The sequence below is a fragment of the Phocoena sinus genome, chromosome 12, assembly GCF_008692025.1.
Source record: "Phocoena sinus isolate mPhoSin1 chromosome 12, mPhoSin1.pri, whole genome shotgun sequence".
NCBI lineage: Eukaryota > Metazoa > Chordata > Mammalia > Artiodactyla > Phocoenidae > Phocoena > Phocoena sinus.
Genome location: NC_045774.1, coordinates 9,540,503 through 9,567,200, shown reverse-complemented (window position 1 = coordinate 9,567,200; position 26,698 = coordinate 9,540,503). Strand labels below are relative to the sequence as shown.

General features: G+C 48.1%; 1 protein-coding gene across 2 annotated transcripts in view; it reads left to right on the top strand.

Moving 5' to 3' along the window:
• ZDHHC14 (zinc finger DHHC-type palmitoyltransferase 14) overlaps nucleotides 1-24,627 on the top strand; it is a 276,340-nt gene extending 251,713 nt beyond the window's left edge. Inside the window, exons 6-9 of one of the 2 annotated variants that reach the window (XM_032651904.1) lie at nucleotides 2,727-2,829; nucleotides 4,103-4,212; nucleotides 9,275-9,377; nucleotides 23,394-24,627. In XM_032651904.1, the coding sequence (XP_032507795.1) occupies nucleotides 2,727-2,829; nucleotides 4,103-4,212; nucleotides 9,275-9,377; nucleotides 23,394-23,747 (670 nt within the window). In that variant the 3' untranslated portion in view covers nucleotides 23,748-24,627. Of the gene's footprint in view, nucleotides 1-2,726; nucleotides 2,830-4,102; nucleotides 4,213-9,274; nucleotides 9,378-23,348 lie in introns of both variants that reach the window. The other variant, XM_032651903.1, reaches the window with a different exon arrangement.
• Nucleotides 24,628-26,698: the final 2,071 nt, after the last annotated feature.

The following is a 26,698-nucleotide window of genomic DNA, read 5'->3' as shown; positions in this document are numbered from 1 at the left end:
TCTTACTAGTTATCCATTTTATACATGTTAGTGTATATATGTCAATCCCAATCTCCCAGTTCATCACACGTGAAGCCTTTGGAAGAGGACCTGACACACAGCCAGTGATGCCAGCCATTGTTATGAATGATGATGATTATTCCTTCAGACGTCCTGTGGGCGAAGTGGCAGCTGTAAGGGGAGAGGCAGAGGGGGCTGCATCTTGCATCCTACCTTGAATTCCTCATTTGGACACAGCTGTGAGCTAACAGTGAAACTGCATTCTGCTATTTATAAAATGTTACCAAGCACGAGATATTAATATAGAACACTGCGAATTTGGGGGGTTGCTATAAACATTTAAAACTCCACATCCACTGGTAACAACGCCTCCTTTTGGAGGTAATCGTGTAAGTGGCATCACAAAGGGAACAGCAGCCACAAAAGGAACAGGAGCTGCAGAGGGAGACGTAGCCACGTTAGATGCCGTGACCTCCTCCACTTTCACGTGCCAGCTTTTACCTGGTTCACACGTGTGGATGTTACATGTGTTTTGACATGACCGTCATTCTGCCTGGATTGTAAACTGTCGTTGACATCTAAGTATTTCCAAGACCGAAGTCTGGCTCTTCGTGTATTAGTCAGGAAATAAATCTTTTGGTTCGTTCTTCATTCTCTCTTTTCTACCCTTGTTTCCATTCCATTTGTCACCTCCTCTTTGACCTTTCTGCCTCTTGTCTTTTCCTTCCAGCCTGTGCAAAGTCACTGCCAGTGTCATCCCCTTTTATACAACGTGGTTCTCCCGACGCAGGCTTCCCACTACTTCCTCATCATTTTCCCTGGGCTCCACTTCTCTGCTTTCAAGCCATTGCAGGCAGGGCTCCCACGTGGCTGCTCCCCCATCTGTGTCCTCTTGGGTGGGGAGATGAGGCTGGGAGGGGGGGCGTCTGTGAGCCCCGACCTGTCAGGAGGCGGTTGAGAATGAGATCTTTGCTACCTGGGCCACCATCCCTGTGTCCCCACGTGCAGCGAGGCCTCTGCCATAACCGTTTGTCCCCCTGGGTAACCCTGGCAGAAAAGAAGGGCTGGTGGCAGCCCTGGGGAGGGGCCTGCTTCTCTGCATCTCCTCCCCACCCCTCCGTACTTATCCCCTTTTCCAGAATCCACCTTAGTCTTCCTTTTCTTGGTAGGTGCAGCTCCTCCTGCAGCCCGTTCACCTCTTTCCTCCGAGAGGACCGGGCAGCACTCCCACCCCCCAGGGGCACCCTGTGTTGGATCCACAAGATCCCGCTGCTCTGCGCTGTCTTCACCTTGGCCAGCTGGGCGTCCTCCTCTTGAGATGTCCTTTTAATTTCTGGGCGGGGCTTTTCTGAGGCCTTGCAGTTTCTAGAAATTTAAACCTTAGAAAGAAAAATACAGCATTTTCCCACTTTTCCAAGAGCAGACCCAGTGGTGTATCCCGATGCTGAAAGTCAGTTAACAAGCAGGAAGCGCATTTGTTCCCCCTGTTTTGTGTGCAGCCCCACATGCCGGACAGTGGCATTTGTTAATCATGACGTGGCAAATGATGGCGTTGCACCGGCTGATACATTCATTTCTCTGCTCTGAAGATAAATGATATCCAGTCCTGAAAAAAAAATCAATGGTGATGTATTACAGCATGATCTATGGCTTCCATCCCTGGAAGCATTAGGAAAGCATGAGTATTTACTTTCTCTGGCCTGTAATTTATCAATGGAGGATGCATGATGGATATTTAAACTCCCAGACCTATGATGAATTATTTTTTCCTGAGAAACATCTTTATCTTGTAAATAGAATTTTATAAGTATTTGTGGGACAGGAATATTCTCTAGTCTTTTCAAATTGCCACACTCCTGGCTGATTTATCTCGTCTGTTGAAGAATGCCAGGCTTTTTCTCCTTTGGTTTTAGTGCATCTTGTGGAACTCGAGACTCCCCATCACTCACAGTCTGGTGTGGAGCCAGGTTTTCTAGTTGCCTGTCAATAGCTGAGGACAGTCATGTGTGTCGGGGTGGGCTGAGGGGCTGGGAAAAGGTCCCCTAAGAAAAAATACCGCTCACCCTGATGCCACACCGAGAAATGGCCCCACCGGGTCAGAAGCCCATCCACAGCGGGGGCAGGCAGCCAGTGGGTGGAAGGGCCATCCAGGGAGAGAGAAAGCCAGGAAGATAAACCCTGCCTGGTCTCAGCCGCCCGAGGTCAGCCCTGCAAATGCCTGTCACAGCCTCAAATCAGGTCGAGAGGGAAACCTGTCAGTGCTACAGTCCCAGCTTTCAGAAGCCACAGGTAGAGCCTGTGATTGAAGTGATGTTCAGTACTGGGTCCATTCGTCAAAAGCCTGGGCCGCTGCCAGCTCCAGCCAGCGTGCTTCCTGGTTTTGCTGCCGCCACCTTTGGCTACACAGTGGGTCACGAGGAAAGGGCCAAGCTCGGGTGGGAAGGACAGTCAGAGGAACTGTCAGCCATGAGAAAGGAACGAGACCTGTTCAGGGAGCCCACCGATCACTTAACTGAGCACAAACGCTGTGCCGTGAAGGAGAATGTGACCTCGTGCCTGCCCCCGAGGGTCTCCTGTGGCTACAAGACCACTGATGCCAGGCTAAGTGGACGCAAGGGCCTGAGTGAGGGCCTGGGGGCGGTTTCTGTCCAAATCTCAGTCATCCAGCTCCCTGGGGCCCTAAGAACGTCACGGTCCTACTGGTTCACCTCCTTGACTCCGGGTACCGTGCTGGAGGCTGTGGTCTGCTTCTTCTCCGTCTGGTCCATCGTGGGGCTCTCGGGTTTCCACACGTACCTGATCAGCTCCAACCAGACCACAAATGAAGACGTAAGTTCCTGGTGGGGTGGGACGTGGGCATGTTCTTTCGTGGGAAATAGAGAAAGAAGAGGTGAGGGGCCCAGGCTCCCTTTCCAGATGGGAGCCCCTGGGAGCAAAGAGCCTGCACGGGAAGCATTTTCCGACATCAGTCTTCAATTTCTCTATTGCGAATCTCCGAACTGTCCTGCTCTCTGACCACGTCACTTGGATACTAAGATCGGCCGAGTGACCCCCAATTCCAAGGCCCGAGGAGGGATTCTGTTCTGTTCCTTTGCAATAATTCTATCAGCAACTTGTCACCCTGCCCCGATAAAGAGAGACCTCACAGGCTGGCCTCTCTCAGATAACGGCTCCATTTCATTTTGGGAGGCAATCGCACTGACCCAAAGTTTAACTTTTTATCCAGGATTATCTGCCTGTACTTAATGCAGATGGAGAGGAAATACAAAACCAGAAAACGTAATGCTGGAAAATGTTTCTTCGTGAGCCTGGTCCTTTTTGCTCTGAATATTTGGATTCTGACAGAAGCCTCTATCAGTACATGAATTAAATGTCTCAGAATTAGGTTGCCTCAGAGGCTTGAGAAAAATCAGTGCTGATGAGATAGATGAGTTCCGAGGATATTAAGACAGTTATTTGTGTATGCTAACTGAGAACACTAGAAATACCCTGCAGAATTATTTTGCAATATGGCTGAATTCAGGCTATAAATGGGCAATTAAGGACTTTGCTGGCAGTCCAATAGGTAAGGCTTCACCTCCCAGTGCAAGGGGTGCATGATCAATCCCTGGTCGGGGAGCTAAGATCCCACATGCCTCGTGGCCAAAAAACCCAAAATATAAAGCAGAAGCAATGCTGTAACAAATTCAATAAAGACTAAAAAACAAATAGTCCACATCAAAAAATCTTTTTTAAAAAAATGGGCCATTAGGGGAGGTGTGTTACCCCTCTCCGCTACCATTCATTTCTTTACTATTTAACACCAAATGTAGCATCAAGAAATCTCCACTGGCTTATGTGAGCTGCCTTTTAAGTACCATGTAGTAGAAATAAGAGATTATTTTCCCCAGAGAATGTTGTTTCTCCCCGATCTCACCTGCTGTTTGGGGATATTTCCAAGTTTGGGGTTAATGCCAGTTTTCCTTGAGAAGAGTACCTCAGTTTCTTCTGCTGAAGAAATGAGTCATGATCATTGCATTCTTTACAGGCTTCTTCTGATCGGCCCGAACTGTGACATTGGTGAGATGGATACTGTGTCATTGACTATCCTGTTTTTTTTCAGATTAAAGGATCTTGGTCAAATAAAAGAGGGAAAGAGAATTACAACCCCTACAGCTACGGAAATATCTTTACAAATTGCTGTGTTGCCCTGTGTGGGCCCATTTCTCCAAGGTAAGATTCAGACGGCACAATGCCCGATAACAGACCTGGGAAGCACACACCCTAGTGTGTTAGCGCAGGCCTCGGGCAGCAGTGACCTGGCCGGCGGCAATGACCGCCAGCCAGGTCAGCACTCCGCTCTGTGCTGCGGAGGCGTGGCCTTAACGATGTAGAGATCTGGCTTGTGTTATGCTTGGCATAACTTTCTACTGAATTTGTGTCAAGTTTGGGGAAAATCCCCTCAGGATCAAAACAGGGACACTGAGTCAGGTGACCCCATGAATCATTAGATGCTGTTGAACAACCAGCTGTCATGAGGGAGCAGGACACAAGGTAGGAAGCGATTAGAAAGCCTGTAGACGTAAGTGCTAAGAGCTGAGTTGTGCAGAATAGAAATGCTAAAATAGTTCAGGGGGAGAGATCCGTGTGGGCTGAAGCAGTGGAGATTGTGGTGATGATAAGACAGCAGTCCTGTTAATAATGGCCGTGGCTGACATTTACTGGATAGTGTTAGGCTCTGTTTTAAGTGCTTTACGTGGATTAACTTTTAAAACCTCACTCTGTACCTATGAGGTCGGTACTGTTATATCCCATTATATGGGAGAGGAAACCAAGACACAGAGAGGTTAAATAACGTGCTCAAGATCACACAGGTGGAAATGCTGCCTGGTCAGGACACAAACCCAGGCGTCTGACGTCAGAACCTGTGTGTGTCAATGGTAGAAGCTTCCTCCAAGTCTTGATTATTTATGAATATTTATAGAATATAAATATTCTATATTTATACTATACTATCTATACCTATACTCTTGTAGAATATTTCCAACAGATTAGCCAAATCAAACATTATTTGCTAAGCAAGTTTTCCAGGTTTCTAGAATGAGTTTCCAAGCCTTCCTCGCTTTTGGCCTCTAACTGTGTACATGGAGAGAAACCACAAAAGCTACTGGCTTGTGTCCACAGCAGCCCCGCTGTGCACTTAGAGCTGCACGGTCAGTCATCACTGACTTGTGCTCATGGAACACAAACTGGGTTTGATCATCAGCCTCAGTGAAGCTTCGTTAGGGAAGGAAGAGTGATTCCCTCCCCCACCCCGCCCCCCCAAAATATCAAACACATATTCCAAGGCCATTTATTAATTGGTACTGGATTATAGTTCCTGGTGCCACTGGGTAATTAGAAATTGATCATTTTCCAGTTTGGGTCTAGAAAGTTGGGAGCCCAGTGTGCCACTCGTCCTGAATTTGGGGCCCTCGGGGGCCCCTGACCTGCCCCTCCCAGGCCTCCTCTGAGGAGGGACAGCAGGAAGGGACAGCCAAGGGCTCTGGACGGAAGGGCTGCCTCAGGCCAGGGCGTCCGTCATGCCTGGAGGGTGCCCCTCCCCCAAGAGAGCTCCAGACTCACCCAGTAGTCCCTCTTGGGGCTCTTTAGGCCAGAAAAACCCTCTGGAAATGCTTGTTTTTTCACAGTTTAGCTTTGTGTTTCCTCCTGGTGTGTGTTTATTTGTGGATAGTGGGGACAGACCATGAAGCACAGAGTAGAAGAGGCAAAAGAGACATGAACAAGCACCTTACCCCGTCTCTGGAATAGACACCTGAATCTAGGAAAGGAATGTAGAAGTCTCACGTTTTGCCCGAATCTCTTTTCCCGTTCCCAAGTCTTTGATTTGCATTTGGTGCCATTCTGTGTTGTTTATAGATCAAGTCTTGTCATAGCGAAATTATTTCTTCCACAACTGGATTAAATTTGCTGGTTTGGCTAAGTTGAGGCTGTATTCTTTCCAAAATCCAAGTCCCTCTGGATGGAGCATTTCTCAGGGATGGCCCTCCCCTCGGAAGAGCTTGACCACTGGACGGTTTGTGCAGGAAGATGGGGCGCTGCCCTCTCTCGCTTGCCCACAGGTTCCCAGAGCTGGCCTGGGCAGAAGTGGGCAGGGGCATGGTGTCTGTCTTCGCTCTTCCCTCCTGTCACCTTCCTCGCCCTCTGCTGTCTCTGCCCTGCCTCACCCAACCCCTGTGCACTAAAAGAGCACCAGGGCCTTGCACGGGCATCCCAGACGGGCCTGAAGAATGAGCAGTGTCCCTCGCCTCAGACAGGGACTAAGCACCACCTGTGTGCCCAGCGCCATGTGCCTGGGATGCCTCTAAAGCATTCTTAGTGTAACGATGTACTCATGAGGGAGGGAGAGGGTGTCTTCAAGATTCCCCATGAGAGCCATGGAGCACGGGGGCAAAGACCCGTGTCCCATTCCCTGCAGTGTCCCCAGAGTTGGGGGGGGCAGCAGGGTGGGAACAGCCAGGTTTGGGAGGGGGTCCTCATAACAAGTCTGGCAGGAGGAATGGAAGATTGGAAAGACAGAAAGTCCCAAGGTGTGGTCAGGGTCCGGCCCTACGGGCTGGTGCTGTGGGTCAGCCAGTCGTAAGAATTCACTTGGCCGCTGTCACTGAGCACGTGCTGTGTGCTGGGGTCCAGGGATGCGCCTGAGAGAACGTCAACAATACAGGTCTGTCCAGGGCAGGTCTGCACAGGGGGAGGGGCTGGGATGGGGTCGGGGTGCAGGTGCCATGGACACCTGGCAGGGCTTCCCAGAGGAGGGGGCTGTAAGGTATGAACCATTCTAAAGGATCAGGAGGAACTGGGGAAAAGGAATTGTGGGAGGAGAGAAGGGACAGCATGTGCAAAGGCCCAGAGGTGAGAGGAGAGCCCGGCTTGTCAGAGGAGGAACTGGGGGAGTGAGGGGGGTCCCGGGGGGCAAGGCAAGAGATGAGGTGAGCTTAGGAGGGGCTCAAGGGCCATTCTGAGGGCCAGAAAGAGACTCGGGCCCGAGTGTCACAGTCTTGGGTGCGTGGCTGGTACTTTAAACAGGCTGAACGCATGGGAAGCAGGCCGAGAACAACTTTTTCTATAATCCCTGCTGTCCCCACTCTTTTGATGACCTAGTTCTTTTTCTGCTCCTGGATGAAATCCCCTGCGAGTCTCTTAATTTCTCCTGTCAGCTGGAAAAAAAAAAGACTCGGGGCACTTTCATTTCCACCAAAATAGTGTCATTTCAGTGAACCAGAACTTCAAAGTTCAGTGTAAGTTAACATTTTCCACCCCTTCATCCCTACCAGGGCTGGGATTTCAGCATACCTTTGGGAGCAAACAATTTGACCCCCGGCATGCCCCTTTGAGCCAGCTGCACACCAGCTGTCTCCCAGGGACTGAGCCTGGCCCCACCCCTGGATCTCATCATTGGCAGGAGCGGGTGACCCCTCTCCCCAAGACATCCTTCTTTGCCCTTTCCTTCGGACTTGGTCTGAGAATCCCTTTGACGGTCCTGCATAGGGATCCAACACCTCCCCTTTGGAGGATGGAGGTTCTTGTAGCCTCTTGTTTTTTCTTTTTTTTTTTTTTTTTTTTTTTTTGCGGTACGCGGGCCTCTCACTGCTGCGGCCTCTCCCGTTGCGGAGCACAGGCTGCGGACGCGCAGGCTCAGCGGCCATGGCTCACGGGCCCAGCCGCTCCGCGGCATGTGGGATCCTCCCAGACCGGGGCACGAACCCGTGTCCCCTGCACCGGCAGGCGGACTCTCAACCACTGCGCCACCAGGGAAGCCCCCTCTTGTTTTTTCTAAACCTCAGGGGATTTGACTGAAACTGAAGCAGAGTCCCACTTCCAGATCCTGTCATAAGTATTTTTTAATGGCTTGTTAGTCTGTCACTGGAAGACCTGAGGTGGTAGCTGTGATGATAACCCGTATCTTCTGAAAGCCAAGCTGACACGTGGAACAGCCTTCAGCCGCCCGGGCCCCGCCCCCAGGAGGAGGAGCGTGTGGGCACGTGGATGTGCTCGGGGCGTCCCTCAGAGGCCCAGCCCCACCCCACGGGAGGCCAGGGCGGGAGCCCCACTTAGTGGCTGAACCTCCTGTTGCCGTTTGCAGTTCTGTCCTTAGACCCGAGGTCAACACGGAGTCTTCACTCAGGAAATAGGCAAAAACCCTTTGGATGGCAAAGGAAGCTTCACCCTCACCTCCTACCTGGGCAACAGTGCCATAGAGTAAACACAGAAACATTGTTCAGGAAACTTGTCGGTGGGAGACCGAGGACCCGTTTTTACTCGCTCAGTCAGAAGCGTTTGCTCAGCACCCGCTGGGGGGCAGCTGTGGAGATAATGATGATTAAGAAGACCCCGTTTCTGCCCTCGTGGTGCCTACGCTTCATGACAGGCGCACACGGAAACACGTGGAGCCAGCGTGATGTGATACGGCGCCCACGGCGCTCCGAGGGCGGGACAGAGGGGCCAGATCCTCCGGGACGGGTGCCGTGGGGGAGACGAGATGAAGCTCTCGGGAGCCTGCGGGCTGCTCCACAGAGAAGTCACTCGTATAGATCACTGTGACATCAGGCCAGCAGTGGCATGTGCCATCAGAAGGATCCCAGGCAGGGCTAAGAGAAGCCAGATGAGGGAAGAAAGCGGATATAGGGCCAAGAGCAGGGGCTGGAGGCCGAGAAGAATGGACAGTGGGCGGGAAAGGAAAGTGACTTCGGGCAATTAAAAGCCACAGCCTGGACAGAAATAGAGACGACAAAGCAGAGAACGCACAGCGGGTATGTGGCTTCTGCTCCCGGGCAGAGCACTGGCACACAGTAGGCGCTCAGACACGCTTGTTGACGGAATGAAGCTGTGAATGCCATGTGTGACAAGATGTGGATTTGAGGCCGGCGAGGAAGGTTGGGGACAGGTAGTGTGAGGCCTGAAGGCCGAGCAAGGGGGTCTGGGCTCCGATGGCAGGTGATGGAGGCTGTGCAGGCAGGAGGGGTGACGTGATCAGGATGGCGTGGGGCGGGGGGGGGAGTGCGGGGCCTGCAGCAGGTGGCAGGGAGGGAACAGATGCTCCAGGCGTTTCTAAGGGCAGAAGTGGTAGACTCTGGAGCCTGACCACACATGAAGGCGAGCAGAGGTGTATTCTGAAGTGCCTTGGGGGCCCGTCACAGAAAACGGACCCCCGAGATGGAAATTAAGAGAGCGTTGTCGGTGTTTTGGGCTTTTCATTTGCTCTCTGACCCCTGCATTGTTCTGTTTTCTCTTGCAGCCTCATTGACAGAAGAGGGTACATCCAGCCTGACACCCCACGGCCAGCCGCACCCTCCAACGGGATGGCCGCGTACGGGGCCACACAGTCACAGAGCGATACGGTAGGACCTGCAGCACCCCACAGAGGCTTCTCTCCCACATCTGTGTTCACTGACCTGTAACAGTCAGTCACCTAGAAAGCTTCCCGGGGCACCCCTGGGCTGGCAGGCTCAGAGAGGGCAAGGAAGCGTTAAATTAAGGCGATATCCGCCAAAGGCTTACGCCCCCCGCCCAACAGGTGGTCAGTTTGTTCGGGGTTGTGTCGGGGAGCTACACAACATCTCTTCCAGAAACAACTTGAGGCAGCTTGCTCTGGAAAGCCCCTCACACAGAACCGGGCTGCTGTCTGGGGTGGGCGAGAGCTGCCCCAAGCAGGGCTGGCTGTGTGGAGAGTCCCCGAGTCCCGTGCTGTCCCTTTGCCTCAGTCTGCACCCGCTCCCTCAGCCCCTCTTTAAATGTGCAGTGGACTCAGCTGCCAGGTCTCCCCACCTTCAGCCAAAACCTTAGATCAGCCATGCACACCTTAGTGCAAAGAATCAGACAAGCTGTTCATTCATTGACAGCAAAAACTGACTGGTGCCTCTCCAAAGAGGTCCCTGGGTCATGCTTCTGTGGAGGTGTGGGACGGATGCTTTGTTTTCACTCTGCACCTGGGAGACGGGGCAGGGACGGAGTCTTTCCATGAGCACCTGAGCTCACAGTCTGGCTGGCCCCGACCATCAGTGCCTTAAAATTCTTCAGTGGTCTGTAAGTCAGTGGCCTCTCTTTATCAGGAACAAATTCCCCTAAAGAAGTGTTTCTGAAAGGGACCCAGTCTTGTGGCCCACTGTTTGCTCTCTATAGACCTGAATCACCCACAACAGAGTCCATGACAAACAGGCCAGGACAGCAGAGTGGGTTCAGAAAAGAGGCTTTGACAGTCCAGGACTTGGAGATGGAGCTGATGTGGAAATCTGGGAGCAGGGAGCCAGAGGTGCCTCCTGCCTTTCAGCTTGGTGACAAGATGACCATACACATCACCAACAGGAAATATAAAAGGAGGTGCCAGTTAGGGGGAAGCTGATTTCAATATGTAGAAATGGGGTACCCTCGGATGCCTGGGGATAGGGGGAGGTGCCCTGCAGGTTGCTATATAGAAAGCTCGGGGAAGGTTTGCTTCGCCATACTTAGGAAGGAATGACATGGTTGATAGAAATTCACTTTGAAATACTGGAGATGTGAATCAATTTTATTAGTTATCCTAGAATCCAGTCGATCTAGCATTTAAAAAGAAACTATAAGACGTGCTCCTGTTTGTCATCTGAGATATTAATCTGATTTCATCCCACATGCTGGAAGATTTTTTTTTTTTTTGCGGTACGCGGGCCTCTCACTGTTGTGGCCTCTCCTGTTGCAGAGCACAGGCTCCGGACGCGCAGGCTCAGCGGCCATGGCTCACGGGCCCAGCCGCTCCGTGGCATGTGGGATCTTCCCAGACCGGGGCACGAACCCGTGTCCCCTGCATCGGCAGGCAGACTCCCAACCACTGAGCCACCAGGGAAGCCCCTGGAAGATTATTTTTTGAAATCAGCATTTATTATCTTTTGCTAACTTTCTCTCCACCCATGCCTGCCAATTCTGCCCCCATCAGGTCAAGTTTCTTTATCTAATTGGATACTACTAGTGAGGATAATAGAAAAGGATAATTATGAAAGACAATGGAAGGAAAAGCTTTGCAAATGGACAGATTTAAGTACAACCGAACACAGCAGGGAAAGGCAGAGAGCTGGGATGTGGGATCAGAGAGTCTGGGCTTGCAGTGACTGACTCAGGGCTGGGTGACCTTGGCAAGTCACTTCATCCCGAGAGTCTTAAGTTCCTAAACTGTAAAATGAAGAAGGGGATAATGATGTTCACCTCCCTCCCATCACCACTTTATAACAAAGGGCCTGGCACATAGTAGGTGCTGGTTAAACTTTCAACTGAATGTATTTGAAAGTTCCCCTCACAGGGGCTTGCTCAAGGGGAGTTCTGAACAAATATTAGTTTGTTCCTGTCTTCCTTTCCTCATTCCTTTCTTCCTCCAATTTTGTCACATCTGCAAAAGGCTCCACCTTGAATGTGGAACTAGGAACTAGAGGGAACGAGTTCCCTTTGGTGCAGTGACGTGGCAACATGGCTTCATGAAGTGATGGCCTTGGTAGGATCAAATTAACCCATGGGCCAAGAGACAGGACATGGCCATTCTACCCACTAGACACCACAGGCAAAGCACCTGTGTGCTTTTCTGGGGACTATGAAAAATTGTAAGGCCTGAAAAAAAATTACGAGCTCTGAAACATGAAAAGAAAACAGCAAAATCAAAATTAATAAATGTTTAATGTCTATGAGACCCATGAATATGTCAGCTTCATTAATTGTTAAATTTAGCTTTCATCAGAATTTCATTACATCTTAGAAATGATTTGTAGGTTGGGTTTTGCTCACTTCATAAGAGTTCCCCAGCACACATGTGATTACGGAGAAATCATTACCAATTATAAAGTAGTGAGTTGCTTGTAGACACATCAGCTTAAAAGCTAACTGCCTGGGGCGCCCTGCGCTTCCTGTCTTGCCGTGCTGCCTGTGTTAGGGGAAACCCAGGTTTCCACTGGGCTTAAGGCTGGGGGAACTCTTTTTGGTCCCAAGGCGCCTACCCACTGCTGGGAGTGCCCCCAGTACGTCAGAACGTGTTCAGGAGAGGCAGGAGCTGAAAGCTGTTTGGGGAAGTAAGATGAGATATGTTCTTCATGGTCCCACAAGCCAGAACTGGGACCGGAAGGTGAGCCCGGCAGGCAGATGGTACTCAATCCAAGAGGGGAATGCCCAACACCCAGAGCTCATGGCAGACAGGAGCCCCTGCCGCAGAGGTGTTCAGGCTGGGGGAGGTGGCACCCCCAGCAACGTGGCCACAGAGGAGTCAGCACTGGCGGGAGGGCTGGACATTGACCCTCAGGGTTCCTTCCAACTCAGAGCCTGCATTCAGGCACCTAGAGCGTGAGCCTTTTCGTTGTTTCCGTGGTTCTTTATGGCTTCGGTGGTATAAGTACCATATTAACAGGAGTGCAGGGGGAGGAGACAGTCCTGCACGGGCAGGGCTGGCACTAAGCAGACCGTGAAGCCGGACGTGTCTCCGCCCCAGCCCCTCTCTCCAGTTCATTCATGCTCCCACTGTGTAGTGTTTACCAGATCCCACAGCTTACCGGCACGTAGCATACCACATGCCCTTCCAAGGCTGTCACGTGGATAACTCACGCTGACCCTGTGAGGCTGCTACTAATTTTATCCCCATTTTACAGATTAATAAAACGGGCACAGAGAACTTCAGTGAATTTGGCCAATTCCAGCTTCACACTTTGACCCCAACAGTCCCTGCTGTCAACCCTACACTTTGCTGCGCTGTAGCCGTGAATACTGACTGTGTGTAGAGTGACTCCCTCCCATATGCTTTCAGTTGCCACAGCCCGTTATCCTCACCCTCTCTCTCCTGTCAAAATCTGCTCTTTGCAAAAGATCTGTTATCAATCATCTATACGTTAAAGGGAATTTAAGCCGAATTTCAGGATATATGAATTTTAATTGTGAATGAAAGTTTTTACCCTCTATTAAAAACATTTCAGGCAATAATAAAATCATAACTGAATGTCTAATGCTGTTTGTTCAGCACTATATCCCTATTGTCTAGGCTAGTTCCTATGGTAGTTGGTCTCGGTGAGTGTTGGTTCAATGAGAGAGGGAAAGAGAGAAAGAGAGAGAAATTGACTATGTGCCAGGCACTGGGCTACATTATCATCTCATTTCATCCTCACAGAACCACCTGACGTGGGTATTCTAATTGCCCCTTTGAGGAGACTGAGATTCAGGGAAGCTAAGTTTGTGACGTAGCTAACCAGTGGCTGAGCTGAGTTTTCGTCCTTAGCAGTCTGACTCTCAGGAAAGTGCTCTTCTTAACCATATACCAAAAGTTTCCCAGGTGGGAAGGTCTTACGGAGCAGAGTGGCATGAAGCCTCCTCCCAGGGCTGTGAAATCACATCACCCAGGGCTTCCATGCAGAATGATGATTAATCTGCTATGGTCAGTCTCAAAACCAGCTGTGGAACTGAATGTAACCACTCCATAATCTAACCTACAATTGGACCAAGCAAATATCTATGAAACTTCAGTTTCTGCTCTGTGACAAATGACAGTGTTAACCAATGACACATTAACTCTTCTTTTTTTCTCTTCACTTGCTTCCCCTAAGCCCAAACCATTTTGCGGCACTTTAGTCTGTGTTAAAGGTTTGTCCAGGTGGAAACATCAGTACCCAAGTAAATTATTGACCTAGTCCAAGGGTGATCTCCACTATTAAACTCCTCAGAGTTCACTCAGTTTCTTGGATCTGAAAGTTATCATTTTTCATCAAATTGGGACATTTTGGCTATTATGTCTTCAATTTTTTGTGGGGGGGGCCTCATCTCATTTTCTCTCCTCCTGGGACTCCAATTACTCATATGTTAAACCATTTGATATTGCCCCAGAGGGTAAGTCCCTGAGGCTCTGTGCATTTTTCTTCAAGGTTTCTTTCTCAGCTCTTCAAATTGGATAATTTCTTTTTTTTTAAACATTTTTATTGGAGTATAATTGCTTTACAATGGTGTGTTAGTTTCTGCTGTATAACAAAGTAAATCAGCTATATGCTACGTATATCCCCATATCTCCTCCCTCTTGAGTCTCCCTCCCACCCTCCCTATCCCAGCCCTCTAGGTGGTCACAAAGCACTGAGCTGATCTCGCTGTGCTATGCAGCTGCTTCCCACTAGCTATCTATTTTACACTTGGTAGTGTATATTTCAATGTTACTCTCTCACTTCATCCCAGCTTACCCTTCCCCCTCCCCATGTCCTCAAGTCCATTCTCTACGTCTGTGTCTTTATTCCTTCCTGCCCCTAGGTTCATCAGAACCTTGTTGTTTTTTTTTTAGATTCCATATATATGTGTCAGCATATAGTATTTGTTTTCCTCTTTCTGACTTACTTCACTCTGTATAACAGACTCTAGGTCCAGAAATTGGATAATTTCTTCTGATCTGTCTTCATGTTCACTGATTCTTTCTTCTGCCCTCTCCAATCTACTGTGAAATGAATCCAGAGAATTTTTCACTTTGGTTATTATACTTTTTAGTTCTAGAATTTTCATTTGGTTTGTTTAATTTCTCTGCTGAGTTTCATTTCTCTACTAAGATTCCCTATCTATTTACTCATTGAAGCCATATTTTTCTATAATATTTGAACATTATTATGTTACTTAAAGTCTTTATCTGCTAAGTATATTTGGGCTGTCTTGGGTTTGGTGCCTTTTCACCACTTTTTTTCTTAACTCTAGGTTACATTTTTCTATTTATTTGTATGTATATTGATATTTTATTGGTTATATTTTGGGTAATATATTTGTAGAGACGATTTTCTTATCTTCTGAAGTGTTGATCCTTGTTTTAGCAGGCAGTTCAATTAGTGGCTAATCATCTTGAACTTGTGTAGGCTTGTATTATATTTTGTTAGTACAGATTTATGGAAAGTCCGAGATGCTTCTCATGCCCCTCTAATTTGAAGGAGCTCAACCTCCAAATTCTGTCTCCCTCAAAGGTCTTGTCAGGGTTTGATTTAGCCATTGTTAGGGCCAGTCTAGGGTCTTAGTTTAGGGTATGATTCTTACTCCTAAGGTATAGCCTTCCTAATGTGATAGCTGGATGCCAGGCATGTTAACAAGGTATTGGGGGTTTTAATGAGATCAATGTCCCCCAGCACTACTTTTCTCAACTTCTAGTATCTCTACGCCTCTCTCAGCCCCATTATAGCTGTTGTCTCATAAGCCTGGGGTGGGGGGGGGGGGGGAAGGGGGAAGGGACTCTTCCTGCACATACACAGCACAGCTATAGACTTGTGTGGGAAACCCCTACTAGCGTTTCTGACCCCCTTCTCTGCACAGCATCCTTTTCTGCAATGCCCTGCCATACGGATCCAGCCACTTAAGCTTCCTTACCCTCTGACCTCTGCTTCCTCTACTCAGAAGAACTTCTCTGCTCTGTTCAGCCTATACCATGGTTGGGAAATTCTTCCCAAGGAAAGGGCTGGTTGACTGTGGGGCTCACCTGTGGGTTTCCCTCCTCTCGGGGATTGCAACCTTGCATTGTCTGTTGTGCACTATTGGAAACTGTTTGCTTCACATATGTTGGCCAGTTTTATATACTTCCTTGTACACAGAGGCAGTAGTAGTCCAGTATAGGTTATCCACCATTCCTGGGAATAGAAGCCTTATCTCTGTGATTAAAGGACATTTTGCAGCCAACATTGCCGTATTCCCCCATTTTTGCTACCCGCTCTACTAGCAGTAAATACTGACTTAGCCGTGGAACGTGACTCCTCTGACCTAGGAGTGTTTCTAGTGCTCACCTCAAAGGAGGAGCATTTGGAGACTTTATATTTAGCACCAGACTTGGCATGTTCATTTGCAGAGAAAGGAAAGGCTGGAGGGAAAGAGATTCTAGGTATCTTGGGCCAGATTTTTGCCTATTATTTTATTATTAAAGTCTAGATCAGAAAGGCATTTCCCGAATGATAGGAAAAGTGCTCCTAGGGAAATTGCACTATTTTAGAAATAAAAGTAAAGGCTGTAGCCTTAGATAAACAAACTGATAATTGCAGGGCAGAAAAATTATGTAAATATTGATAGCTGGCAGCAAAGTACCCATAGAGGTCTTATTATCAGAAAAATGGGAAAATTCACTGTTAACTTACCATCTCACATAATTGGGGGATGGGGATGGTTATTTAGTAACTAAGTGATCTTCCCTCTACTACAGATTCCCAAGAAAGAAAACGTTAGAGAAGTAATGAAGTGACATCTAAAGTATTTAAATAGTGCATGTGACCCCAGTATAGCCCTTGTCATCTGAACACCCATGAAATTCTGAGGATCCACACTGGAATTTTGTGCACATAACCCCAGTGCCAACTGAAGACCATGTTTTAGTTATTCCTGTTTTCCTCATTATTGGCTTTTATTATTACCTTATACTGAAGGTCTTTCCATGACAATGTGTCTATGCACAGTCATGACATTCAGGTATGGTCCACTTTTTTAGTGTGCATATCTCATGTGATTGTCAAATAATTTAAGTTCTGTATGACATCAGGATCATAGTTTGTTTAAAGCCGGCACTTGTGATCCTTTGGGGTCACTTGCTAAACACAAAGATAGTCTAACCCTAACCCTAACCCTAACATAGTACATAATTGTTGGATTTTTTTTTTAATCATTTGCTATATTTACTTAACCTCATTTTAAATCCTCTTAATCCAATATCAAAACAAGATTAAACCTAGCAGTTGCATGATTTATTAAACTAGTTTCACAGAAGGACTCTCCATGCATAGTCTGAAAAATCAAATATAATAGAAAAAATAACTTGAGCAAACTTAAATGATAATGTTTTAAAAAAGAATAAAGAGGAAGCACTCCTCCTAACCTATATTTTAGGTGGATTTTAGAAATTTATAGTGTTTTTATTAAAGTAAATGAGCATTCATAAGACCCCAGAACATAGCTTCACAGCCAAGCAGAAATAACCGATGCCCAATGCTAATACTTTTGAAAGAATTGGAGCAAAAGAAGTAAATAATTTTATTTATTCTTAATTTGTATATAAGACCATCTAGAAAACACCTAGCTTTAGTTTTGGCAGCCTTTAATCTGTATGCTAGGATTATTTCAAACAAGAAGTCAGCTAGAGTAAAATAAAATGTATTCCAACATGAGCAATTTTATTTGAAAACCTGCAGAAACAAAAATAACTTATCTCTATGGTATTTTTAAACTGTAACATTAGGTGATAATGTGTGTGACATCCAAACATCTGAAACCATAAGCTTCTTTGCAAGTTAAACGCCAGCGCTTCATTTGGGCAGTAAGTCAGCCCCCTGTCAGTGACTTACTGCAACCACAGCAAACGCTCCAGCACTCCAGACAGTATTAGTTTTATACTGCCAACAGAAGGGTCTGTCCATAGACATTCTTAAATGCAGTCATGTTTCTGTTCTATTAGTAGTCAGCACTTGGATGACTTTTGGCCTAAAAAATGGCAATTTCATATGGTTCAATCTAATATTTGATAAATATGAACCGTTAAAGTGTTGTTTTGGAATGAAAACAGTGAGTTTCTCAATTTCCTCTTCATAGTGATGGATTGTCACTGTCCAATCTCTGGCTGCTTGCTTGTTTCTCTTTAAGATTATATAACTGGTTAGATACATTGAAATATACCTCATGGCTTCTTGGTGTTAGTGCTGGAATATAAGCCCTGTTCCAAGTTGTGAGAGAAAAAAGTGAGCAGTGATGTCTCCCTCTACTGGTTGAAGATATGAGTCCTTGAATGAACAGCCAGGAAGGCGGGTTGGTGGCGTAAAAAGGTCAGAGAGAAAAGAGGGGCGGGGAAGAAAAGGAGGAGAAGAAGAAAGAGAGAAGAGGGAAAAAGGATAAGAGGGAAGGAAATCAATGAAGGAAAAGATGGAGAGGGAAGTTAGGAGAAGAGAATTAGTGAGGCCAGAGAGAAAAAATTAAGTAGAAAAATCAAGAAGAAATGGGCAAATAAGGATTAGAATGGGCAAATAAGGTGTAAGGACATTTTTTCATGGGTCATCTTCACAGTAACCCTGAAAATATTGGCTATTTTGTCCCTTGAAGGTCTCATATGGGAATTGCAACCAATGATGGTTTATTAGCCCATCCTCCTTGGAATTTTGGCAGTGTGCAAAATGAGGAAGAGGCTGGACTTTTTTTTTTTTAAATCAGATATCCCCTAGTCATTGAGTTTCTTCTAAAAAGATGTCCAAAACATGCAAATTTAATATCATGAGAATTATAAATTCCACTGGGTAGAGTGGAATTAATTGCCCTTTCCTTGATTGGAACCCATTTTAGTGTCCTGTTATGAACCAGTAGGAAGATTATAACACAGTATCCTGTGGAAGAAAGCCTGGTCCCTGGGCACCCCAAATGGGAATGGTCTTCTAAATAAAAATCAGTTTAAATGTGGCAAACTATTTTCAAAGCTATGGGTTACAGCAGGATTTAGACACTTAGGTTCATGGTGGTCCCGGCAACCTTCTCACTGATACAATCTTGCCGCAAGGTAAACTGGAGGAGGGGACAGAGTAGGTTCATTATTAATATGAAAGCAGTCCCTATAACAATGGAAATATCCACAACTATACTCAGACAGTCATCTTTTAAAATATTTAAACAAATCCCTGTAGAACAGGTGCTTAAAGTCAGATAACACAAGTCACTGTTCAAAATAGTCATTTTGAAAAGATTTGTGACGTTTTGATTTTTAAAAAAATTAAATGGTTTAGGCTAAATGTTTTCTTTCACATAGTTAAGTCCTTAAGCTTTACTCCTGGGAAACTGGAGCACATTTTCAACAGGGTCCTGGCCATGAGGCTGAGGACGGATTTGCTACAGTTTTAACGTGTTGTGGGTTTGGCTGCAGGAAAGCACCAATAGGTGTGTGCAGGAGTGGACCCAGGTTTGGAGGGGCCTGAGTCATGCAATTTGGAGCCCTTTTTAAGGAAAAGAGACACTTCCCTGGTGGTGCAGTGGTTAAGAATCCGCCTGCCAATGCAGGGGACATGGGTTCGAGCCCTGGTCCAGGAAGATCCCACATGCCGCGGAGCAACTAAGCCCGTGTGCCACAACTACTGAGCCTGTGCTCTAGAGCCCGCAAGCCACAACTACTGAGCCCGTCTAACACAACTACTGAAGCCCACGCACCTAGAGCCCGTGCTCCACAACAAGAGAAGCCACCGCAATGAGAAGCCCGTGCACTGCAATGAAGAGTGGCCCCTGCTCGCCGCAACTAGAGAAAGCCTGCGCTCAGCAACGAAGACCCAACACAGCCAAAAATAAATAAGTTAATTTATATAAAAGAAAAAAAGAAAAGAAAAGAATATGCAAGACAAAACAACAAGCAAGGCCTTAGAAAGCAAGCAAACAATAGGCCCTGGACTTAAGCTCATAGCTTCAGAGTAAACCCACCTCCAGGTGCTACCTAGCAAGGGCTCACTCACTGCCCAATGTGCATAGAAGCCAAGACTATGGCACCAGCTTTTGAAGAAAGAAAGAGCTTTATTGCAAGGTTGACTCTCAAGGAGACAGGAGGCAGGACTCAAATCTGTCTCCTCCATCCAGGTTTCAGGCGAACTTTAAGGGGTTCGGGGAATTTCAAACTTGGAAGCTGGTTGGCTAGTCTTGAGTCAGTCCGTACAAGCTCCTCGTGCTGCTGGGAGCCAGGTTTTCCTTACTGAAAGACTTCTCACTTCCAAAAGGGCTCCAGTGGCAACACTTTGAGTTCCACAAACTTCTCTGAGTTCCATAAAGTGAAAAATTCCCGGTTCCAGGTTCATCCTGAAGACATGGGGGTCCCATCTTGCACACGCGCAGTGCTGTCTCCGTAAATAACTTGTTTGATTAATCAACAACCTATTTAAGGAGGCAAAACCAGTTTATGCTGTGCTGTTTCACAGGTGTCTCGTTTAAGTCAGCGCAGGGATGCTTTAGTGCAAAATCTCAGCGGGCCCCTCAAACTCCACATCGACCTCCCGGTGAACGTGAGCTCTAAGGAACTTAACAGACCACTGTTGGCAGCCCTCTTGTCCCAGGGTTTTCTGCTGGGTGCCCGTGAGCTCTGCTGCAGGGCATGGCTGGAGAGGCGTGACCAGGGAAGGGGAAAGGACACTTGACCGGAGAGACAGAGAGAGAAAGAGATAAAGAGAGTGGGGAGCCCGCCTCTCCCCCGTATGCTTGTGCCACCTGACCTTGGGAATCTCCTCCAGCTCTGACCTCTAATCTATTGAGTTGGTCAAAAAATTCATTTGGGGTTTTCTGTAAGATGTTACAGAAAACCCCGAATGAACTTTTTGGCCAGCCCCAGTATTTTCCTGTGAGTCTGGAGCCAGCCAGTCAGAATTACTTGGGCTGATCCCTTGGCAATCTATCTATTGGCAATAGAATTTGCCAATCAATCAGTTCTCAATTTAAGAAAAAAAAGGCTTTCTTCTTGTCAACAGAGACCAGCAAATCTAGTTTGCAATTTCATCTTTCCCCAGAGCTGGGCGTGTTGTGTGGACCGAGGTATTAGGATGAGTGAGGGCTCCAGAAGGAAGAGTTGAGAACAAGATTCCATCATCCAGGAAGGGGCCTGGCTTGAGAGCAGGAGCTCTCTGGCTGGGGCAGCATCTCAGCCCTGGGGTCACGGGCAGGGGGCGGCGGCTCAGAGGCTGCACTGAGCTACAGAAAATGGAGGCAACGCCAGAGCAATAAATGGTGATTTTCATAAAATGTTCTTTGCAAAGCACAGTATATCCAGAGCCCTGGGAGACTTTCCAGAAGATGCATGTTTAATCAGGAAGGTTGCTCTTCTCCGCCTCTGCTCTGTCAAGACTGAGCCGATGTGCTGAACGGAACTGACAGCATTGGAGAGCGTGAGTGGACCCGAGCTGTCTGCAGCTCCGACAGCTGTGCTGTCCCACAGCAGCAAGGGTCCCTGCCCCGAGCCGAAACTCCCTGCAAGAGCAGAGATGGCTACGCAGTTGCCCAGTGGATAAGTACTGGTGTGGCAAAAGATTCGGGTGACGATTGGGAAAATGCAGACACTAAATGACTGTCAATGCCTAACAATCAGCCCCTTTCAAGCACTTTTTAATGGCATTTTTGTCTCATCCGAGTAGCCCTCCACCCACCCCCCAGCCCTTTCCCACCCTTCTCCTAGCTTCTCAGCGTCCTGAAGTTCCCTTGGCTGGAATGAAGCCATCAGAGAAAAGCCAGGATTTGCTTTCCCTTTTTAAAGCTCCGTCATGAGCTTTACTCTTGTCTGAAACCAAGGTCTTTGAACTTCTAAAACCCGCAAATTCCTTAGAGACGGTGTCTCTTCCACCTCCTCATGGAGGATTGGGGGCCGGCTGGGGGATGGCCCACCACTCATGATTTTAGAAAGAAACCCATGTGGCTAGGAAGGACACACACACTGAAGCAGAAGAAGTGAAAGAAGTGTGACTTCGGGAAAACTCTCTTTTCCCCTGAAGGCTGCGTTGCATGGTTTGGTTTGCTTCTGTGCCTGGAGGCGGGTGAGTGCTGGAAGTTCTAGGTGTGCGTCTGGGCAGGAAGATGGCAAGGTCCCTCCATCACAAAGCTATGAGTACGTGGTTCAGTGGTAACTCTAGAGTTCAGGAAAAAGAGAGTGGGGATAATGGACAAGTCACATTTCTTAAGCACCTACTAGCTGTCGAATATGCGGTGGTGAAAAGGGGTTTGCCGTCAGACGATCCCGGTCCCAAACCCCAGATCCATCCCCTACTTTTATCTGTAAGGTCTTGAGCAAGGCACCCACCCATACGACATGCATCCGTAAAGAAGGGAGACGTGTTTGTTCTAAGAACTTCTTCAGAAACAGTGGAGCGCCTCGCTTATTGCTCAGACGTAGTCAGGATAAGCTCCCCTAATAGCCACACCTGCCCCTGAAACTCGGTAACAAGTCACCGCACAGACTCGAGTTCAGGATCTCCGAGTTATTCGGAAACTTGCCCGCAGCTCAAGGGAAGGGTTTCAACAGTATCAGAGACCCAAATTCCCCCAGCTAGAAAAATGTGTTTCCACTATTTCCTTTGCCCAGCGGGTAAAGTGAAACAAAGGACACGAGATTAAGATTTAGGAACACTTCGAAGAAAAGGAAATATTTTGTAAAATGTTGACATTCTCTTTCACAGATTAAAAAAACCACAGCTCAATTAATGGTTCTCGAAGCTGCTGAAAACTTAGCAGCGAGGAATTCTAAGGCTTTTACCAATAGTCTGATCAGGCCCTCAGGGGCTCCCGTTGACCGTGTCTTTTTCTTTTTGTGTGTGTGAGTGGCACAATACATATAAAATGTACCACTTTAGCCATTTTTAAGTGTACAGTTCAATGGCGTTAAGCACATTCACAGTTATCCAACCCTCACTACTATTCATCTCCAGAACTCTTTTCTTCTTGCAAAGTGAAACTCCATACATTAAAGGGTAACTCCCCAACCCCTCCCCCTAGACCCTGGCAGCCACCATTCTACCTTCTTTGAGTTTGACTCCTCTAGGTAACGCATATAAGTGGAATCATATAGTATTTTTCCTTTGTATCTGGCTTATTTCACTAAGCATGATGTCTTCGAGGTTCATCCATGCCACAGCACGTGTCAGAATATCCTTCCTTTTTTTTTTTTTTTTTTTTTTGCGGTACGCGGGCCTCTCACTGCCGCGGCCTCTCCCGTTGCGGAGCACAGGCTCAGCGGCCATGGCTCACGGGCCCAGCCGCCCCGCGGCATGTGGGATCTTCCCGGACCGGAGCACGAACCCGCGCCCCCTTCATCGGCAGGCGGACTCTCAACCACTGCGCCACCAGGGAAGCCCAATAGCCTTCCTTTTTACAGCTGAATAATACTCCATGTCTGTACAGACCACATCTTGTTTCTCCGTCCATCTGTCGATGGACGCTTGCTTCCACCTTTTAGCTATTGCGAATAATGCCGCTGGGAAATGGGTGGACAGGCCCCTGTACTTTTAAAACAATGTGGTAAAAGTGGTTTTCAGCATAGAAGTAGCACTGGCCTCAGGCCACTGCAGGTGGCAAGGCCCGTGCCTCTGTCCACGGGAGTGTTTTTAAATTAGGTCCTGTCTGCGAACAGGGGCCGGGGCGTCAAGCCTGCGGCTGCGTGGTACTCCCAGGACACCTGTGGGTGACTGTTAGTTTGAGCAGCTGTTCAGGAGCCAGGTGTCTCCAAATGGAACTGAGCTACGGTGCACCCTCTCTGCCCTCCCTGACCCAGGTGTCACTAACGGGTTTCTCTCTCTCTTGTATCCCGCCCCTCCCTGCCCCCTGTGCCCCCTTCCCTCCCCACCCCTTGCCAACTCCTCTCGCCTCCTCTTTGCTGGCTCCCTCCCGCTCTCCAGTGCGACCAAGACCAGTGCATTCAGAGCACCAAATTCGTTTTGCAGGCCGCGGCCACGCCCCTGCTGCAGAGCGAGCCCAGCCTAGCCAGCGATGAGCTGCACCTGCCCGGGAAGCCGGGCCTGGGCACGCCCTGCGCCAGCCTGACGCTGGGGCAGCCCACGCCGCCCTCCTCCATGCCCAACCTCGCCGCCGAGGCCGCGCTCACAGACATACTGCCCCTGAAAGAGGAGCACGTGGGCCACCAGTTCCTGACCCCGGAGGAAGCGCCCTCGCCGCCCGGGATGTTGGCGGGCAGCCCGCTGGCGCACAGTCGCACCATGCACGTCCTGGGCCTCGCCAGCCAGGACTCTCTGCACGAGGATTCGGTGCGCGGCCTAGTGAAGCTCAGCTCCGTGTGACCGCGGGGCCCCGGCCCGGGGGCTGCAGACAGCAGGAGCGACGGACGGACGGCCCCACCGCGACTTCCGGCGACCCAGTGCCGGGGTGGCCACGACGACTCCAGGTCCTGAGGCAGGAAGAGCCCTGGGAGAAAAATCGGATCCCCCTCTGATGGCAGAGGCGGGCAGGACCCAAAGGCTGGCAGCTTGGTTCCATTTGAATTTTCTGCCCCACCCTGACCATTCTGATAACGGTGGAAACAGAGACATAGCTGTTTTCAGGTGTTCGGAATATGGAGGGTGGGCGTGGGGAGGGAGGAGCCTCCGGGGGCCCCCAGTCGGAGTCTGGGCGGAGAGGAGGCTGCCTGGGCGTTCCTCTTGCTGTTCTGGGACAGATACACGGAAGGTTTATGACACTTGTGGCCGGACTGAAATTGCACTTAAGTGTTATGCTACTAATATTTGAAACAGACATGGCATTCCATTTGTTAATTTAAGAAAAACCTAAAGGGAAACAATGACCAGATGTGGACTTGCATGCCACGCTGCAGTCTGTTCACGGTGGTGATGGTATTGAAAGACAACTGCTGCTTTCTTTCTTCTTCTTTTTTTTTTTCTTTAATTTTGTGACTTCTCAAGTGCTGTTTCATGGGAAGACAGTGCAACAAACCAAGACTAATGGACCACGCCATCCGTCGCCAGCTTCTTCAGCTTAATTCTACAAGGGTAGGTGGCGCGCCTGGGCTGCGGAGGGCTGCCGGAGTTTTATCCCATCAAGCATCAGTTAACCTTCTGTTTAGTAGTTAGCCGAGGTGTTGTGTTGTACCACACCTGCCACAGTCTTCACCTCCTTGTGTGACCAAACTCCTGTGGACAGCCAATAAAAGGACGTCCTCTGTTATTGTGGATCTGTGTACAGTTATCCTTAACAGCCGAAATGACAACACCGTCACCCAGATGGCCTGAGGGGAGTTCAGTTTTATTGAAGTATCCCTAGGGAGGAATGGTCCCCAAACAGTCAAAACGTCAAATCTTTGAATTGTGGGGGAACGATGGGATGATTTCTTAGGTAAAAGAGCAGATTTCCATCAGTTTTTTTTTTCTTTTCTTTAGTTATCTCTTTTCGACACGGTGTTTGTGAAATTTACTCCCCGTTTACAGATTGGCCCATGGCAGCGAATCTACGGCGGGTTGTAGGGAGAGGGCTCAGGGAGAAGCTGGGCTCTGGAGCGTCTGCTCTGCTCTGCGTTGTGTTTGAGTGTTGCCAAAGCTCAAGGGTAACGAGGTCCCAGTAAAGGTATCAGAAAAGAGGAGGAGAAACCAGCTTATTTTAGGCAGAGATCACGTAGATTGTCATTCTTACCTAGCCACTAATCAGAATGGAATTTAGAAAATTACCGCTTCATCCGTGTTCATGTATCATCTAGAAGGGAACTCACTGGCTCTGTACTTAGGGAGTAAGTCACTTTGGAGGCAACGGCCGGAACTCAGCTGGCTTCTGTCCTTCTTTCCAGATGATAAACCCAACAGCCAAACCGACTTATGTTTGAAATCATGCTCTGTTCCTCACAGCCATATGAAAGGCAGGATACACTGATCGGTGATACCAGAAGCCCTGGATGATTTGCATTTAAAGAAAAAGGCTGTTTCTCGTGGGAAAGAGTTGCCATTTTATATAAAAGAAATAGAAAAGCACAATTTCAAGTCTATTTGGAATAAGGCCAATTCTTCGTAGGTAAAAAAATAATTTGTGCTGGAAATAACTGCGGAAGTCTTGCATCATGGTATTTTTGAATCATCCTTATGTTTCATTCTGTATATGTGAATAGAAAATGGGAAAGGTAAATTATGCGCAGCCATTTTTGATTTTCTGGACCTCCTAAGTACTTGTACCCACTTGGAACTTATACTAAAGGGGACAGAGCTCCTTACATGACCACACACATGCAGGCTCACGGTCATCAACACGTAGGGATTCTCCTTGCAGGCAGTGCCTGTGAGCAAAAAGTGACAGCCCCACAGTGTGCCTTCCACAACTTCCCAAATTCTCTCTGCACTTTGCCTCCTTGCATCTGCTCCCCAGGGGCCCAAGGAGAGAAATGGGCCTGGTGTGAAGAGAAAGGTGGCTCAATTCTCACTGCTACCTATGTGGCCACATCCATTCCTGGCTTCTTCACCTGGAGGACAAAGTCAGTGGCCTTTCCATCTCTAACACTCTCTAATTCAATAACTGCAATTTCCCATGACCAGCCCTTTTCCCACCTCATTGTGAAAAAAATCCAAGAAGCAAGGCTCCTCACTCATTTGTCTTTACATAATGAATATTTTCTTAATATTTATTGTCAATCCTCCATCCCATCTTCAACTCCGTCCCCTGTACACACTTGATGTCATTTATCAAAGAGGGGATTAGGGATATTGGTGACACCAATCAAAGCTATTCAGGGTCCAAGAGGAAGATTAATTTGAATGGGCCAATTTGCTAAGACAATTAACCTCTTAAAACCCCAAACCAGAGAGATACCCATAGCCCTTTCCTCTGTGGCTTGAAAAAGAGTGGAGAGTCTACAGGTTGAACAGTCGTGCTCCCAGGATCTTCCTTCTTCCCAATGGATGGAGTGTTGATCTTAGGAGACTGACTTGCCCAGTGATGGGTCTGCATTTCCCATAAACTGCTTATATATAAATATATTTAATACTGAGTGGTTCCATCTAGTTGTGTCTGAATAAACCTTGATCTTCCTAAATCCTGTCAGTGTGTTACGGATTGATTGCATGCTAGCCATAAGAAAAAACAGGGTATTTTACCATGCTATTAAAGCTTGGACCGTTATCAAACACACTCATTTTGTTGTTTAAAAATTCATCTGCTTCCAACCTCCTGGGAGTGCTCGGGCACTTGAAGGCTGGATTTAGCCTGAATGCCCTGGTCCCTAGAAAGGCTGTGGGATGGAGCATCAGGGCAGCTGAGA